Genomic DNA, 18,425 nt, shown 5'->3' on the forward strand with positions numbered 1-18,425 from the left:
AGATGTCTGGAAATTTGCATTTAGCCAGTGGGTAGTTGATTGGTGAAACAAACTCCCATCTTTTGTTGTGGAAGTTGGTAGGCTATATAAATTTAAGGTTGAGCTGGACAGGCATTAGGAACGAATGGAGGGGTGAAATGGCAGGGTTTTTTTTTTTTGGGTGATTCTACATAAGCTTGCTTTCTTGCTAATTATGTTATCTATATTGATGGTACAGTTTTTTTATGTTTGACGATGTTAAGGGCTTTACAGAAACGGCAGCAGAGATATGCTGTAGGAAAAAGTTTGTTTATAGTTTTTTTTATAGCATCCTGATGTTGTTGATGGTTATTTCATTATTGCTGCAGATGGTTTCGATCCTGATGCTTTGTGCTAGTATAACATTGGCATGCGCTCCTTTAGATATATTGGAAATGCCACAACATGAGGTTGACCTATTTTAATATTAAGCCGTTTTAAAATTAAAAGCTGTTAACCCTCGTAGCACATAAACATAACACACCAATAGAGGCATACCATATGTGGATTAGCAATACATTCACTTTATTAATATATAAATTTACATCACAAAGTTCAAAAAGATATAGCCAGTATAAGGTCAGCTAATATAACCTAGCTAAACTAAAACAAAAACTGCTAGAGATACAAAAAAACTTCATCATTACACCAGTAGATAAAGCATCAAACAACTATGCTTTTATTTGCAAAGCATTTTATGCACACACCTTGAGAACTAAACTTAACTCCAGCAGCACATACAAACCTATATCCAGTTCGTGCAATATTATTATAAAGAAACTTATAGCCGTTAACAAAAAATTAAAACTGAACATTAGTTTGATGATACCACAGCCAATTTCCTGGATATTGAAATTACTGTAATAAACAGCAAAGCTACCAACAACCTGTACAACAAACGTGGTGCATTTAATTTTAAAATAGTCAACCTCACACAGTGGCATTCCAATATATCTAAAGGAGTGTATACCAATGTATCCCTTTCAATCTTTCTGCTTTACTTGTTATACTAGTGCAAAGCATCAGGATAGCAACCATCTGCAGCAATAAGGAAATAACCATCAACACATCAGGATGCTATATAAAAAACTGATAAACAACCTTTTTCCTACAGCATATCTCTGCTATCACTTCTGTAAAGCCCTTAACATTGTCAAACATAAAAAAACTATGTGCCATCAATACAGACAATAATCAGCAATAATTGATGACAAAAGTCAATATACACCTAGTTTGTAAATAGTGTATAAATAATACACTACTAAGAAAACCTGTACCCACCAAATGGCCAATCAGAATGTATTAATCATGTATATATTTACTAGTTTTAATTTTAATTTTCATTATCTATCGATCATGTTATTATTCTTACTCGCACAACTGACCTTAAATACATGATGTACACACACTCCCAGACATTTGTTCAGGGTTTTAACTATAGGAACGGGATTTGCAACCCAAAACTATCCAAGCCCATCTACTGACCTCTACTTCATTGTTCTGCTTTACTTGTCTCTACTTCTTACGTTCTGTGAGCCATTAGTCCTACCATATACAGCAGACTCTCGATTTACCAGGATCGGATTAACAGGTACACTTTAAGATTCCAAAAAAAAAAAAAAAAAAAAAAAACCAAATGTTTAGTTTGTTTAGTGCGTCGCGTTGATTGTCGTGTTCCACTGCACCGCAAAAAGACAAATTTTTTGTTTTGTTATTTATGTCAGGGATGTCAATTTTTTTATAGTAATTTTTATTTTTATTTTTTTGTTTAGAAATCGCGAAAATGATGGGTAAACGCAAAAGAGTTGTACTTTCAGTTAAACAAAAACTTGAAATTTCGAAAAGGGTACATCCGTTAAATTTCTAATGAACTATATAATGTTCGTGATCGAACCATATGGAACATGTAAAAAATAAAGGGAAGCTATTAGACTTAAAATCGACATCGCAAAAAATAAAGGGAAGCATCGGATTGTTGTTATTTGGTTTTTAGGAGCATTAGCAACTAAGGCCATATTGCTCCGGGATATACGGTGGTCATTCCATGACCTTTCCGCATTCTCCATATTTGGTGGTGACGGGCTCGAACCCCGGTCTAATCAAGAAGCGTGTGCTACGCACTGCTGCTCCTTCCCACCTGGCTACGGAGGCGCCTGAAGCATCGGATTAGACATGCGAGTTATGTGTGGTAAGTTTTTTCGTTTTTTATCTATTGCCATATTTTTTACATAGGTTGCTGAACATTTTTTGATACAGTAAGTCCCCGACTTACGCACTACGGATTTACGTAATTTTTTTTAACTAATTTTTTTTTTTTTTTTTTTAGGATTGTAAAATTTAAAACAAAAAAAAAAAATAATAATAAATAAATAAATAAAATAAGCAACCAATAACGACGATCATGGCATGCACAAATTACACAAGTGAGATACGGAGTAACAAGCAAAAAAATAGGAAAAGGAAAGAAAAGAAGATTCTTACAATTTATTTATGTTTTTTTTTATATGACTAAAGATTTCAGTGAATGGGACACACATTTCACCATAATAATGTAAATCCTCACAGAATTCCAGCTATACCGGTAGTATAGCTGGAATTCTGTGGTATTTTTGCAAATGCAAAAAGAAAGTTTACTACCCGTTTATAATTAGATGCACAAACAGAAAAGACCAATTACACGGAAAGTGCAAATTGTTTTATGATAGTGACCTCCAGAAATGTGCTTTAGTAAAATGTGAGCTCACGTGGGGTGATAATAGTGAGTTTTTGCCTGAGCTTTTAACCCTGTGAAGTTCTTTACAGAAAATTTCATTTTGACCGTTATCATGCTGCCGACTAAGAGGATAAGTTGTAGTGGTACTAGTCGACCTACCGAGAAAAGGAAAGCGATCGATTTGAATCAGAAAATTAAACTAATAAGGATATATGAAAATGGTCAAACATTAACAAGTACCGTGCTGAATTCAGATTTGTCAATAATATAATATAATATAGTAGCAATATGTTATTAGTCATTCCCGAGTTATGCAAAACTCGATGAAGTAAGAAGTCCTGGAACGTATCTCTTACATATGTCAGGGATTTCTGTATTTTTGGATTAACTGGGAAATCGATTATCCGGGATTTGTTTTTTACCATCTATCCTGGAAAATTGAGAGTCTGCTGTATCGCTACATTTCTTATCCATTTCATTGAACTCCTTCTCGTGTATACCGTATATTCAAATGGATTAAACAAAAAATCTTCTTCACATTTCTTCATACCAAAAAAAACATATATATATATGTAAGTATTTACAAATAGATAAAGCATCTATGGCCTTACATTCATAAAAGGGAAAACAGCTGAATCGAGTAATGAAGTTGGCCGAAGAAATGCTTAAAAAGCGATGGTCCAAATTTCAAACATTTCAAGACACCTGTTGTTGAACTGAGAAAGTGATCTTATTCATGTTTTCTGGTATGAGAGCTATAGGAACAGCTTCTTATTTTTGCTGCTATAGTGAACATATTTATAAATTTTTAAGGTAGTGAACTAATTTAGTCTTAACCTGAACAAATGGAAACTAGCATATGGCAGCAATGGCAAAACTATAGATCATGTTACAAATTAAATAAAAGGAAAAAAATTGCTAAAATTGCAAGAATTTGTAAGAATTTTTAATTTGATACTTTTTACAAACTAAGGTTATGTTTGTTTGTTATTTGGTTTTTAGGAGCATTAGCAACTAAGGCCATATTGCTCCGAGATATGCGGTGGTCATTCCCTGACCTTTCCGCATCCTCTGTATTTGGTGGTGACAGGCTCGAACCCCGGTCTAATCAAGAAGCATGTGCTACGCACTGCTGCTCCTTCCCACCTGGCTACGGAGATGCCTAAAATAAGGTTAGGTGAAGCAAACTTAAGATAGTATGGGTATGCAAATGGAAGATGATAGTTTGGCTAAACAGATATTTTAGAGGCAAAAATTAATGGTAACAGATCTAGATGGCAGACCAAGAGGAAGGTGAGCTGATGGTGTTATGCAAGTATATAACATCATCACCATCTGGAAAAGAGAGAGACAATTTCTCTCTTTACTACCATTGTCCAACAATGTTTAGGTAGTAAAATGAGAAACTGTATTGTGATAAATAAAGTATCTTGTTGGACTTGCAGGGTAACACTGTGCATTATTCTGCAGTCCAACACGACAACTTAGCAACAATTATTGCAACTAATGATGAAGTATCTCAAACTTTAACAGTACAAGCTGCAATAAAACAGCATATAGAAAATTAATACTGGAATTACTGAGTGGGAATCACAGATCACTGCAAATCAGTAGATACTTCTGGAATGAAACAGAGAAATTGCATACCGTGCTCTTTAAGTAAGCCACACTTATACAACCCAGTCAGTGACTTGTGTTTTCCTGTTTTAACATAAAATATATACAGGAGATTATTTAAGCTGTATATATTTTAGATGAAATATGTACAGTTTGCAAATTCTTTGTGTATTTATTTGGATGCTAAGTGTACACAGGTAAACAAGTAGAAGAAAACCTGTTACTAATTTGTTGGGGGGAAAGTCTTTAGTCACAGTAATATATCCATGACACAGCCAAATCAGTTAGAAAATCAACTTTCCCTATCCCATCTCAACACTAAATATTTTTTTTGAAAATTTCATAAAACACTTAAATTACCTGATTGTGATCCAAAGAATATAGCATAACATCACAGAGAATGACTACACCAGACCTTCCAACACCAGCACTACAGTGGACTATAATAGGAGAATTGCGGCCTCTTCCAGGGGGTTGCTGATTTGATGCTAGTCTTCTTACAGCATCTATTTCTCCCATAAAATCTATAAAGAGAATAACAAAAAAAAAAAAAAAAGTAAAACAAAATGTTTGAGAAGTTACAGCAAAACACTAATATGCCTCTAAATTTTTTAAACCCTTAACTTTTTTTGCATAAAGTAGTTCTTATATTTCTTATCAGCTGATATTAGATGCAGCAAGGCATCAGAGACGAGGACGTGACCCACAACACAAAGGAATGCCTGAGCATGGCTTCCCAAACTGATAATAATACTATGCAGAAAAACTGTTGGTTGAAGTACAGTTTAAAAAAAATTGACTTCTGTCCAACTTCAATATTACTGCTGCTATTAACTGGCTTGAAGAAGCTATAAATCTATGTAAATTTGTTGGCATGTGGCAGTTTTCAAATTAGACAAATAATCAAGAAAAAATTGGTTTTAATATGAAAGATGAAAAACAAATGTCATATAACCTGATAACCTGAGTAATTAAAATAATGTTTCACATTGAGAACTACAAATTAAACAGCTTACTGAAGTGAAAATGAAATTAGGAAGTATTATTCTATATCTAGTATATCCTATATCTATTATTCTATATCTAGAATGTAATGAATCTAATATGTTAACTAATGACAATTTTTTTTGGATCTAGTTTGTGTCCAATATCAAGATGCAGAGAGCAACTGGAAAGCAACCACTCATTTGTCACTTTATTTAGCCATTGCTGGAAGCACTTGTAGAACCCAGGTTTCATTATATCTTAAGGTGCTTCTTTCAAATTTTGTTGAATATTCAAAATATTAAACTTCTTGTTTGGACTAGCGCAATGCTGTTCTTGGCCAGCAATTTATTTTTATTATTAGACAGCACACATATGGGACAAATTATGGCATAATCTACTATATGTTCAGTTTTCCTGTCAAAATGCATTGGTAATTTCAACAGGAGAGTCCCAAGTGTTCTGTCAGATCATGGTTGGATATTTATGTGAAATAGCAAACTAATTCTTTTAAATCCATTATTCTTGTAGAGATACTCAGTGCAACCTTATTCCAAGGCACATATAGTCTTTATCTTATTCCAAAGATAAACACTATCATCATTGTCTAGTGGTAGTACTTTATACTATCACTGCCACATGCCACAGAAATGTGACTTCAGAAAATTTTGGATGGTACCTCTCACACATTTGTATATAGATGTAATGCACCATGTTGCAGATATACAGTGGACCCATGCTTTTTACGATTGGTTCACTATATGATATGTAGTAAGAGCTGGTCATTGTGATCACGTTTATGAATTGAATTTTAAATCTATTGAACGAAGATTCTAATAAGTGAAAATAAGAGAAATATTATCCACAAGCTATAAAAGTAAAGATATAAAGCAAAAATTTACACTTCATTACCTTACCAATTAATTAACAAAATTAAATAATACGTGAAAATCGGAAGAAGAGAGGTACCATCCCCACGGGTTAGCAAAATAAAAATAAATTTACACTAAAATACATAGCTTAATTAATACTGTAATATATACATACTAACTGATATTTCTGTTCACTGAAATTTATATTTTTGGGTTGTAATACAGGGTTGTTGTACAGGCTTGTACTGAAGAGAAATTTGGACAACAGGTACAATAAAGAATGCACTCACCATTTATTGGAAAAAAAAAAAATTAGTTACAAAGGTTGTCACTATATGGTGCTGTGGTAATACAAATCACGTGAAGAGCACTACAATTGTTCAATGTGTCCTCCATTTTGGTCAACAACAGTTTCCATTCGAAGAACGGCATTTTCTACAGCAGAACATAACATGTCAACTGGAATAGCCAGCATATGACGTCTAATGCTGTCCTTCAGATCTGCCAGAATTTGTCATCCTTCCCAATACACCTGGTTCTTCAAAAACCCACCCCACAACCAGAAGTCCATGGGGTGAGCTCCAGTGATCAGGGAGGTTAAGATGTCTGGAAACAACGGCTGATGATCCGTTCATCTGTAAAGTGCTGCCTTAGCAATCTTTGGACACAACAGCGGATGTGGGGTGGCGCACCATCTTGCATGAATATGGTATCCTGAAGGCACCCATGTTGTTGCAGCTCTGATATTGCGAAATTTGCCAACATTTCATAATATTGCTGTCCAGTAACAGAACAGGTGTGGGGGTCCAGTCGGTGTTACCTGTTCAAAAAAATATGACCCAATCATGAATATGGCCGTAAATTCACACCACACAGTCACTTTTGGAGAATGCAACAGGACCTCTTGGATAACTCTAAGGTTTTCTGTTGCCCAAATGCGACAGTTGTGCATATTCACTTGTCCATTTAAGCAGAAGCAGGCTTCATCACTCCAAAGGATGTTTCATGGCCAAGTGATATCCACTGTCATCTGCCCCAGAAACTGAAGTGCATATGTGAAACGAATACAGCTGCATCACCATGCTTTAGCTGCTATAGCATGTGCATTTTGTAAGGATAATACCGCAACATCGGACACATTATTAGCCTTACAGGTAGAATACGGCATGTCCATTTCACGAGAAACAGCTGGCATATTTGTGCTACCACATGGAGATTGACTTGATAAATCCACGACAGCCATAGCGACATCTTCAACACGAGAGGAGTCCACTTATTTTTAACCTCTGCCTGGTTGAACACAAAGGTGTCCTGTTGCTTCAAATTTCGCAATCATTTTGCGGACAGCACAAACAGTCATAGGTCCACACCTTATGCACTTCTGATGCTGCAATTCTCTGATAGCTGCAGCTACATTGTTGCTGTTCAGATAGTACAGCAAATAGTGCCTTTTCCTGCAACGCTGTTGGAATTGCTGCTGTAGTGCAGGCAAACATCTACTGTATGATTTTGAAGAGACTACTTTGCTTTTATGAAGTACAGTAGAGCTGAGCAGTGGCGCATGTGTATGATCATGCAAATAACGTAAATTATTTGCATAATCATAACTAAGATAGTTATGGGCCATACAGTGACAAATTTTGTAACTAATTTTTTTTTTCCCAATAAATGGCAAGCACATTCTTTATTGTACCTGTTGTCCAAATTTCTCTTCAATACGAGCCTTAGAACTCGCTCCAGAGCCCTCTACATAGGTATACTTTATTTTAACAACCCTGTATTTAAAACAATAAAAAAGATACGCAATCAATAAAAATAACACACATGCAGAAATTGCATAATCATAACATCATGTGAGATACAGAGTAACAAGTTTATGAAGCTTAAAAAATAGGAATGAAGAGAAGATTCTGAAAATTTATTTATGTTTTTAATATGACTGAAGATTTCGTGGAAGGGGAAACACATTTCACCATAATGACGTAAAAATCACAGAATTCTAGGTATAGGTATTATCAGAAATGCAATAAGATAGAGTTTACTATCCGTTTATAACAGATTTCACTAATAAACCAGATTAGTGAAATCTGTAAACCCAATAAACCAGAAACTACAAATAGTTTTTATTGTTTTTATAGTAGAGACCTCCTTATAACCAAGCATATGATAACGATGAAAGTATAGTGCATTTTAATGATTTGAACTGGTTTTTTGAAATTTGATTCTATAGTGTGGCTGACCAGTAGTAGTAGTAATCGTGGCATGTGTTGCAAGAAAGCAAGAGTATGAGCTTATGTAGCATCAGCAAAAAAAAAAAAAAAAAAAAAAAATTCACACAACCATTCTCTCTAAATGTTTGTCTAGTTCTTCATTAAATTTATTTAACCTATCAACTTCCACAATGACAGATAGAAGTTTGTTCCAGCAATTAACCACCAGCTGGCTAAAGGAAAATTTCCGCACATCTATTCTACAGCTGTTTTTCCTCAATTTGAATTTATGCCCCCTAAGGTTCTATGCCCCCTCAATTTGAATTTATGCCCCCATAATCTGAACAAGTGGAAGAATCCCATCAGAATTCAGAATGCTCAACCCATTCAAGGCCTTATATGTATAACCTCAATCAGATCACCTCGCAGGTGCCTAGTCTCCAGCTGCTGCAATTTGCAGAACTTAAGCCTCTCTTGGGTAAGAGGATCTATTCATTCCCCTCACCAATTTGTTGCCCTTCTCTGTACACACTCAAGCAAATTTACATCCTAAAATGAGGTCTCCAGACCAGTACGCAGTACTCAAGGTGTGGCCTAACCACTGCCTTATACAGAGGGACAATCACCTCCTTTTCCCCTGCTAGCAAAATTCCTGTATATCGTTGACAAAACACCATGACCTGCTCTTGCAGCCTGTCTGCATTGTTCAGAAAACTTCATATCTAACTGCACAATTACTCCCAGGCCTTTTTCTACCCACTCTAAGTGTAGTACCACACAGATGATATGTTCCTCTGGGGTTACTTCTACCCATATGCAGTACTTTTCATTTGTCAATGTTAAACTTCAGTTGCCACTTATCAGCCCATCTGCCCAAATTTTCTAGATCCTGTTGCAGTAGCACACTGCCATTACTGTCATTAACAACTCTGCCAACCTTTGTATCATCTGAAAACTTCAACACTAAGCCGGATATACCTTCATCAATATCATTGATAAATATACAAAACAACAGTGGATCCAACACCGAACTCTGTGGGACTCCACTAATAACATTAGTCTACAAAGAGCAGCGCCCATTGATTACCACCCTCTGTCTTCTCTCACTCACCATCCTTTTATCCATTGTAGCAACTTACTCTTAATACCCATCTGCTCCAATTTGTACAGTAGTCTTAGTCTTCCATGCGCAACAGTGTCAAAAGCTTTCCTGAAATCCAAGTATATGATATCAAAATTATTTTTTGCATCCAGTTCCTTTGTAACCACATCATAATATCCAATCAAATTTGTCAGACAAGACTTTCCCTTAACAAACCCCTGGCTGTGTCTGAATTATTGCTGCAGTCTTGTCTAGATGATCCTGCAATGCATCTTTAACCAGTGCCTCCATCATTTTATCAGTGATCATGTCAACTGGTGCCTATTTATTTCACTTTATGATGGGTTTACGTCTGTCTCCGACCAGACCATGTGGTCGTTCCTCTCAGCCAACAGCAGCATTTGTAAATGTGTTGGCTGCATGTTTTGTTTTTGCATCCTTTAGTTGAAGTGATTTTTTTGTGTTATGCTTATTTGACATAAATTTACTATATTGAATTTGTGTACATACAACATTGTGTAAAAGAAAAAGAGATAAATAGCTTAGTTATATAATGAAAATTTCAACTTCCAAGGTCTTGGAACAAATTACCAAAAAAACAAAGTGTTATTGGGATTACATGATATTTTCATGATAAGATGGTGGGAACAGTTCAATATCGTAAAGTGGAGGTTAACTGTATTACAAATTGACTAATACCCTCCCAAAAAAATTGAGGAGCAAAGGTAAATCCAAAAATGATTCAGTTCCAGTTGAATCCAACATAAAGAAAAATATATATATATATATATATATATAGAATATCATTAGAAAAAGTAAATCAATCCAATAATAAGAATACCATCAAGGACTTAAGAAAACGCAAAAAAAAAAAAAATAAATAAAAAAAAAAAAAAATAATAATTATTATTATCGCTTTTTACCGACAATCTACATGACTTCAACTGGGGCCAACCACCCAGAATGAAGGCAAAAAACGACAAGAAGTTCTCTGTTTCTGTGATGATCAATATATGCTAAGTAATTTAAATCTAAACCAAATATAAACCAGTATAGGACGAACATAAATCGAATATAAATAAATCGAATGAAGATAATTAATTAAGAAAAATTTTGAAATATTAGAATCAAAGGTAAGAAATATAAGTAAAATATAAATGTAAGCATATATTAATCATCGTTGACCCGACAGAGAACGTAATTTAAGGATTAAAACAAGATTAAATATATAATACATACTACATTTGACCGTATCTAGGACATAATGTAATAGTCGTCAAAATAATATGTGGTGCCCCCTATGTGATGGATACGGTAAAAATAAATAATTAAATTAAATTAACGCAAAGAGAAACATGCAGATAGTAAGAAGAAAAACTAAAGGAGTAGGAAAAATAGAACCTGAACTCCACAAAGGCGAAAAATAGTGGTATAGATAAGAAATAGTTTCTCCTACGTCCTCGGATTGCCCTAATAATTTCGGAGAAATAAAAATAAAGAGTGTAGGACAGCTTAAAGGCATTACAAGATATACTTCTTACTATCTGCATGTTTCTCTTTGCGTTAATTTAATTTAATTATTTATTTTTACCGTATCCATCACATAGGGGGCACCACATATTATTTTGACGACTATTACATTATGTCCTAGATACGGTCAAATGTAGTATGTATTATATATTTAATCTTGTTTTAATCCTTAAATTACGTTCTCTGTCGGGTCAACGATGATTAATATATGCTTACATTTATATTTTACTTATATTTCTTACCTTTGATTCTAATATTTCAAAATTTTTCTTAATTAATTATCTTCATTCGATTTATTTATATTCGATTTATGTTCGGCCTATACTGGTTTATATTTGGTTTAGATTTAAATTACTTAGCATATATTGATCATCACAGAAACAGAGAACTTCTTGTCGTTTTTTGCCTTCATTCTGGGTGGTTGGCCCCAGTTGAAGTCATCTAGATTGTCGGTAAAAAGCGATAATAATAATTATTATTATTATTATTTTTTTTTATTTATTATTTTTTTTTTTATTTTTATTTTTATTTTTTTTTTTTTTGCGTTTTCTTAAGTCCTTGATGGTATTCTTATTATTGGATTGATTTACTTTTTCTAATGATATTCTATAGACATTGTGGGTGTACTGCATGATTGCTTGCAACTGCATTAACCCATAAATATTAGTTATTGTCTTTTAACTTTCTTGCTTTGCTTTATTTCTTGCTTTCCTTTTATCACTAATATAACTATTAATATATATATATATATATATATATAAGTTGGTAGATTGAATGGAAGAGAATAGGAAATGAGCTAGCAAAACAGGAACTGGAACTACGGAAGGTATCAGAAAAAGAAAAAAGTACTTAATGCTGAAAATCTTATGATTTCAATGTCTTCTTCAAGGGTCAACAGTGAAAAACACAGGAAGGATAGCAAGAAGCAAGGCCTCTGCTTCTGACATGAAATATACATGGCATGTGGTAGAATCGGTAAGTAATTTTGAATCTAGCAGTAGAATCAAATTACTCTACTGATTCTACCATGTGCTATGCATATTTTACATCAGAAACAGAGGCCTTGCTTCTGGCTTCCTGTGATTTTGACAGTTGACTCTTGAAGAAGCCATCGAAATAAGATTTCCAGCATTAAGTACTTTTAATATTTTTCTGGTGTCTTCTGTAGTTCCAATTCCCATCTTGATAGCTCATCTCCTATTCTTTTCCACTCAATCTACCAACTTACATATCCATTATGGTTGTTGGATTCATTCTGTCAAAAATAGCAATGTCCCCAGTCCATAAACCATATAAATATATTGTTATACTCCTCTTCAACCTCTTATGAATACAATGTGTGGGTGTGTGTGTGTGTGTGTGTGTGTGTGTGTGTGTGTGTGTGTGTACACACACACACACTGAGTGATCACTGAATTATGACCACCCTATGAAAACTGAATGTGACCCGTTGACCACATGAGGTACGAGAGTGCGGAGTTAGTTGACCTACTTAGCATAGATAAGGTGTCAGTGGTTCAGTAGATAGTAAAATTCCAAGTGTGGTGGATAAAAGGAAGGATTTATCGGACTTTGATAAAGGAAAGATTGTGGGTGCTTGATGATCTGGTGCCATGATTTCCCAAACAGCTGAACTGGTGGGATGTTCAAGAGTCGTAGTTAAAGTGTACCAGGACTGGCATCAAAATGGTCAAACAATGACCCGACAGCAAAACTGCAAAGGTCAGTGAAAGGTTGATGTTAGAGGTGAGCGCCGGGTCCAATGACTCATACAGGTGCAGCACTGTTGAAGAGATGACTACCTAATACAATATGGAACAATATCTGGCATGACCATGCGTCGCACGCTCGCACATATGGGCTATACCAGCAGACGATCCCCATGGCATCCTCTCTTAACCAAGGTTCATCGGCTTGTACAGGCACAGCACTGTTGAAGAGTTGACTACCCAATACAATATGGAACAATATCTGGCATGACCATGCGTCGCACGCTTGCACGTATGGGCTATAGACGATTCCCATGTCCTATAGACGATGCCCATACGTGCTATATTCCCATATAGCACGTATGGGCTATAGACAGCAGACGATTCCCATGGCATCCTCTCCTAACCAAGATTCATCGGCTTGTACAGGCACAGCACTGCTGAAGAGTTGACTACCCAATACAACATGGGGCCAACATGGAACAATATCTGGCATGACCATGCGTCACATGCTCACACGTATGGGCTATACCAGCAGATGATCCCTACAGCATCCTCTCCTAACCAAGGTTCATCGGCGTAAAAGACTCGCCTGGTGTAAAAAGCATGCAAGTTGGACATTAGAAAATGGAAGAAGGTGTGCTGGTTGGGTGAGTCATTATTTACTCCACGTTGTGGATGGTCGTGTACGGATTTGGCGTCAACAATATGAGGTGTACACAGTCAGCAAGCAGTTGACGATAGCGGAGACCACTGATACATTGTTCCACATGCACCAGGGGTGCATGTGGAACAATAGCGGAGACCACTATTGACACGATAGCGGAGACCACTGATACATTGTTCCACATGCACCAGGGGTGCATGTGGAACAATGTATCAGTGGTCTCCGCTATCGTCAACTGCTTGCTGACTGTGTACACCCCACTATGTTACACTTTTTCATGAATGGTGATGGTGTCTTCCACGATGACAATGCGCCGAGCCAACGGGCACTTGTTGTGCAGGAATGGTTTGAGGAACACAGTTCTGACTTCCAGCATATCGACTGGTCTCTGAACTCTCCCGATATCAATCCCATAGAGCACTTGTGGGACACTATGGAAAGGCATATCAGGATATACCAATCATCTCCATACCTGCATTGCTGACCGCATTATACACAGCTTGGTTGGCCACACCTCCCGAACGCTTCCAACATCTTGTTGAATCAATGCCACGTCGGATAGCTGCTGTACTGAGGGCAAAAGGAGGACCTACAAAGTATTAGGTAGGTAGTCATAATTCAGTGATCACTCAGTGTATATATTAAATGTAATATAAAATCAAAGTTTCGGTTGATGTCTAAAAATAAAAATAAATAAGCAAGGCATGGCATGACAGATGCACCAAAATGTACAAAGCAGCAGTAAAGGATGCAAAAGTATATACAAGTATATAAGAACAGATAAGTCTGATAAAGTTTGTACAGATGGAGGTGAAAAGTACACAAAGTGCCAGGGACCAGAAGGGTAAGGATAGCAGAAAAACAGGCGTATTGTAGGTTTGTAAAAGGCGAAAGAATGTTAATATCCTAAAATTTATGATGAATTAAGACAATTATGGACTGAATTGCAAAGCCAATTAGAGGTGAGGAAACTGTAAAGTAAAATGATTAAACAAAAATAAAATAAAAAATAAAAGGTGGTAAAGCTGTCATCAGATATGGGTGGGCAAATTTAGTTATATGTCGAAAACAGGGATAGCAAAAATGCAAAATCTGATGTCAGCTGAAGTAAATATTGATACATGGTCAGGGGACTACACCTAATCATGTATCAGGAACTGCATTTCTATACTTGTCCATAACAGTGGAAGAGAGGTGAAAAAAAGCCAAAAAAGCAAAGAATAAAATTAGCATATTCCCTTACAGTATTGAGAAGGAATGGATAAGAGAATGCCATCAATACATTGAACTAGAATTACAACTAATAATATCGTAAATTTCGTTCAAAACTGATTTTAAGTTGGTTAGGTCTATGCTGGTAAATAGACTATTAAAGTTAAAAGTTTTAACATGAGAGATGTTGGCAGTACAGTTGTGCCCCAGGTTAACCAAGGAAGAAAAAAAAAAGAAAAAACTTAACACTTACTACTCGCATGTCCAATATGATGCTTCCCTTTATTTTTTACAATGTCGCGTATGGTTTCGTTACCAACATTATAATGGTTCTTTGGAGATTTAATGGATGCACTGTTTTCAAACTTTTGAATAATTTCAAGTTTTAGTTTAATTTGAAAGCACAATTCTTGCATTTGCCCATCATTTTCATGATTTCTAAACAAAAAAAAAAAAAAAAAAAAAAACGGACATCCCTGACATAAATAACAAAACAAAATTTGTCCTTTTGTAGTGCAACGGAACACAACAATCGGCGCGATGCACTAAATCAAACTAAACATTTGGTCTTTTTTTTTTTGTTTTGAGCGGTAGGTGTGAAGACAGCAGGGGTTGCAAGATAATAGGTACACTAATCTCCCAATGACGACTTGTAACACTGGTTCTTGTCGCTTATTTACGACTTGCAAAATATCTGTTTTATACCTATTCTAGTTATTACTTGAATTTTATGATTTCTGGTTGATTTTTTTTTTTTTTTTTTAATTTGGAGTCTTGACATGTCCTGGTAAATCCAATCCCGGTGAATCAAGTCTGCTGTACTTAATTATTACCGTATTTAATATTGATAATGTCTTACTAAGTGTTTAATTTATCAATTAAACTTTATTATGCATATGTATGTACAACAAAATGACGTTATATATGGGGTAAGCAGGTGTTCGCTTATATCCATGGTAGGTCTTGGAACGTATCCTCCACGGATACGGGAGTCTTACTGTATTTAGAGCATTAATTACTGGTATATTATTATTAATTATTTTACTATCAGGAAGGATGTCCATGATAGATAGTTTTGCTGGGTTTATGAGCATAACTGTGCTTGCAGGCAGTGATGAACCTGAAAATTGTGGGGTTTTTGCGGAACTTAGGTATGAAGTAAATATAAGGAAATTTGTAATTATTAAAGCTGATTTTTAGTTTCTTGCTGAAAGCAATTAACTTCTTTGTAATAATACTGCTGTTGTTGGTGAGACTTGTAGGTGGCACTGGAATTTAGTTCTGCATTTAATGTTTGGAAATAAAAGGCTTGGCAGATTATGGCATAATTGCAGGAGGCATTATCAACAGGTGTGATGATAAAATGTTTGTGTAACCAGAAAAAGAAAAAAAGTACTTAATGCTGAAAATCCATAATGCGTAAACCCATCATAAGAAAAGTGTGCATCAACAAACAGTTAGAAATTGGTCTGATGGCAAATACATCCATTGGAAACGGGTTTAAGATTAAATTTATCCATGTCAGTTGCTAGATGTTTGTAATTACAGACTGAGTCCAAAACGTTTAGCATATGTGAATCTGGATATAATGATCAAATTTTGGCAGCCAACTGGAAGTAGGTCAGTAGATTTATTAATGCAACTATTAATGTTGAAATTGTCCAGGCAAGTATTATATTTAAATATGATGGTAGTATTATCTTGACTAGTCGTCAGATTGGTGTTGGATTTTAATTTAAATTTATAGATATCTGTTATAAGGTCAAGTGTTTAGATGTGAAATTAAAGGTGAATATGAACCTGTAAAGAGCTTTTAGGATGCAATGTTTAGTACAAAACAGCAGATCACGAATCTTCTGTACACTGAAATGACCTGTTGTGCCATTTAGTGAGTGAGTGTTGAAAGTCATCCAGCTTGTATTTATGCATAGTAATGGTGATACTACTGGGTTTTGTGTTTCCTATAAGGTCTGGATATACCAAAGCCTGACTTGAAATTGTCATATATGCAAATATCTGTAATATTATTTGTGATCATTTTATGATTGAACTTATTATTTAGTCCATATGGATAGAGAGTTTTTAACTTTAGCATGAATAATAATTGTTAACAGAAGGCAGCAGTTCTTTTTCTTCATTCTAGAAATATTTAGAGGTGGCATTAACATCTCCTAACAGCCTTCCTGATAAAATTGAGAAATTCATAAAATTTTCTAAATCAGAATTTAAATGAACTAAAAAAGTTTTATGGTGATAAAATGGGACTAAATGAAAAAACTAATATACAAGAATATTTGTGTGAAGAAAGGACAGACAAAATTCTGTTTCTCAAGAAAGTCTTATTTGCCAAAAGGAAGAAATTGCCAGATATTTTGGATGGCGTACCTCTTCCCACCGACAAAATAGGAAACAAAAGGAATTTAAATTTGGGGGATCTAAAGTAAAAAAACATTTTGGGTGATCTGAATGACAAGTTTTGTGAAATATATTTTTTTTCCTAGGAAGAATTATTGCATTAGATGAAACTATTGTTGGTTTCAAGGGTAGAATTTCATTCAAATGTTATAATCCTCAAATGCCAACAAAGTTGGCTATCCATATATTGATTTTAGCTGACTAGAAACAGGATTCTTGAAGTAGACAGGGTAGCTCATGGGGGTTTTGTCAGTGATATGCAGAAACTTTGCTAGTAGGGATAAGGAGGCGGATTATCCCTTTGTATAAGGCCATGGTTAGGCTACATCTTGAGTTATATACAGGTCTGGCGGCTTTAGGAAGTATGTAGATCTACTGGAATGGGTGCAGAGAAGGCCATCAGATTAGTGAAGGGAACAGAAGGGTGCTCTTATCTAGAAAGGCTTCAGTTCTGCAAATTGGGGTGTCTCGAGACCAGGCATCTGCGGGGAGACCTGATCGAGGCGTTTAAAGGATTGAACAGATTGAAGTAAGCTGAATTTTAATAGTATTCTTCCATTTTCTGAGACTACATACATGAGGGGGCATAAATGCAAGTTGAAGAAGGATGGTTGCAGGATAGATGTGCGGAAGTTTGCCTTCAGCCAGTGGGTGGTTGAGTGTTGTAACAGGCTTTCATCTGTTGTTGTTGTGGAAGTGGATGGATTGAATAAATTCAAGGAAGAACTAGACAAATTCTTGGAGGGTATGGTTGGGTGAACTGTTTTTTTTTTTTTTTTTTTTTTTGGTGATGCTATATAAGCTTGCTTTCTTGCATCATTTGCCATTACTACTACTACTACTTATGCTAGGATGGAAACATAAATGTTGGTAAAGCAGTGCAACTGGAAGTGATTATACTCTATTTCTTGTTCAGAGTTATGGAAGTTGCGGTTATTGTAATTCTTGATATCTGATCTATGTAGGTTAAGCCTGAGGTGAAGTTTATTTCCAGTTTGTCCTACACATTTCATATTACAGGTTAAAAGATAAACTGCGTTGCTGCATTTGGAAAATATTGGTTCTTCAGTATTGTTAGAAACATGCTGTGGTTGCACGTAAGGGCAAATGCTCTAACACAGAGCTTTTTAGAGCATTTGTTAAATTTTAGATAGGAGTGGGGAATGATATGAATTGTAGGTTGTAACTTCAATACAATTCAGGCTAAAAGCATTGGATGCTGGTTTATGTCCAAGAGGTTTTCAACCAGGTGTCAGCTGCAGAACCATTGTAATCCTGTTTTTCTCCGTGAAGTTTTTTGTAAACAATATCATGCTTCTCCTTCCATCTTGTCATCCGTCCATCGCCTTGAAATTTTGGCATAGTTTTTCAGAAAA

At 35.4% G+C, this 18,425-nt stretch overlaps 1 protein-coding gene across 1 annotated transcript in view; it reads right to left on the bottom strand.

The window, feature by feature from the left end:
* The window catches only part of Pez (protein tyrosine phosphatase non-receptor pez), a 297,962-nt gene that overhangs the window by 15,509 nt on the left and 264,028 nt on the right, over positions 1–18,425 (bottom strand). The window contains exon 22 of the mRNA XM_090370791.1: positions 4,709–4,872. Within this exon, the coding sequence (XP_090226917.1) occupies positions 4,709–4,872 (164 nt within the window). The remainder of the gene's footprint in view (positions 1–4,708; positions 4,873–18,425) is intronic.

This window comes from Mastigoproctus giganteus, chromosome 3 (assembly GCF_048544385.1).
Source record: "Mastigoproctus giganteus isolate SK-2022 chromosome 3, ASM4854438v1, whole genome shotgun sequence".
NCBI classification, from domain to species: Eukaryota; Metazoa; Arthropoda; class Arachnida; order Uropygi; family Thelyphonidae; genus Mastigoproctus; species Mastigoproctus giganteus.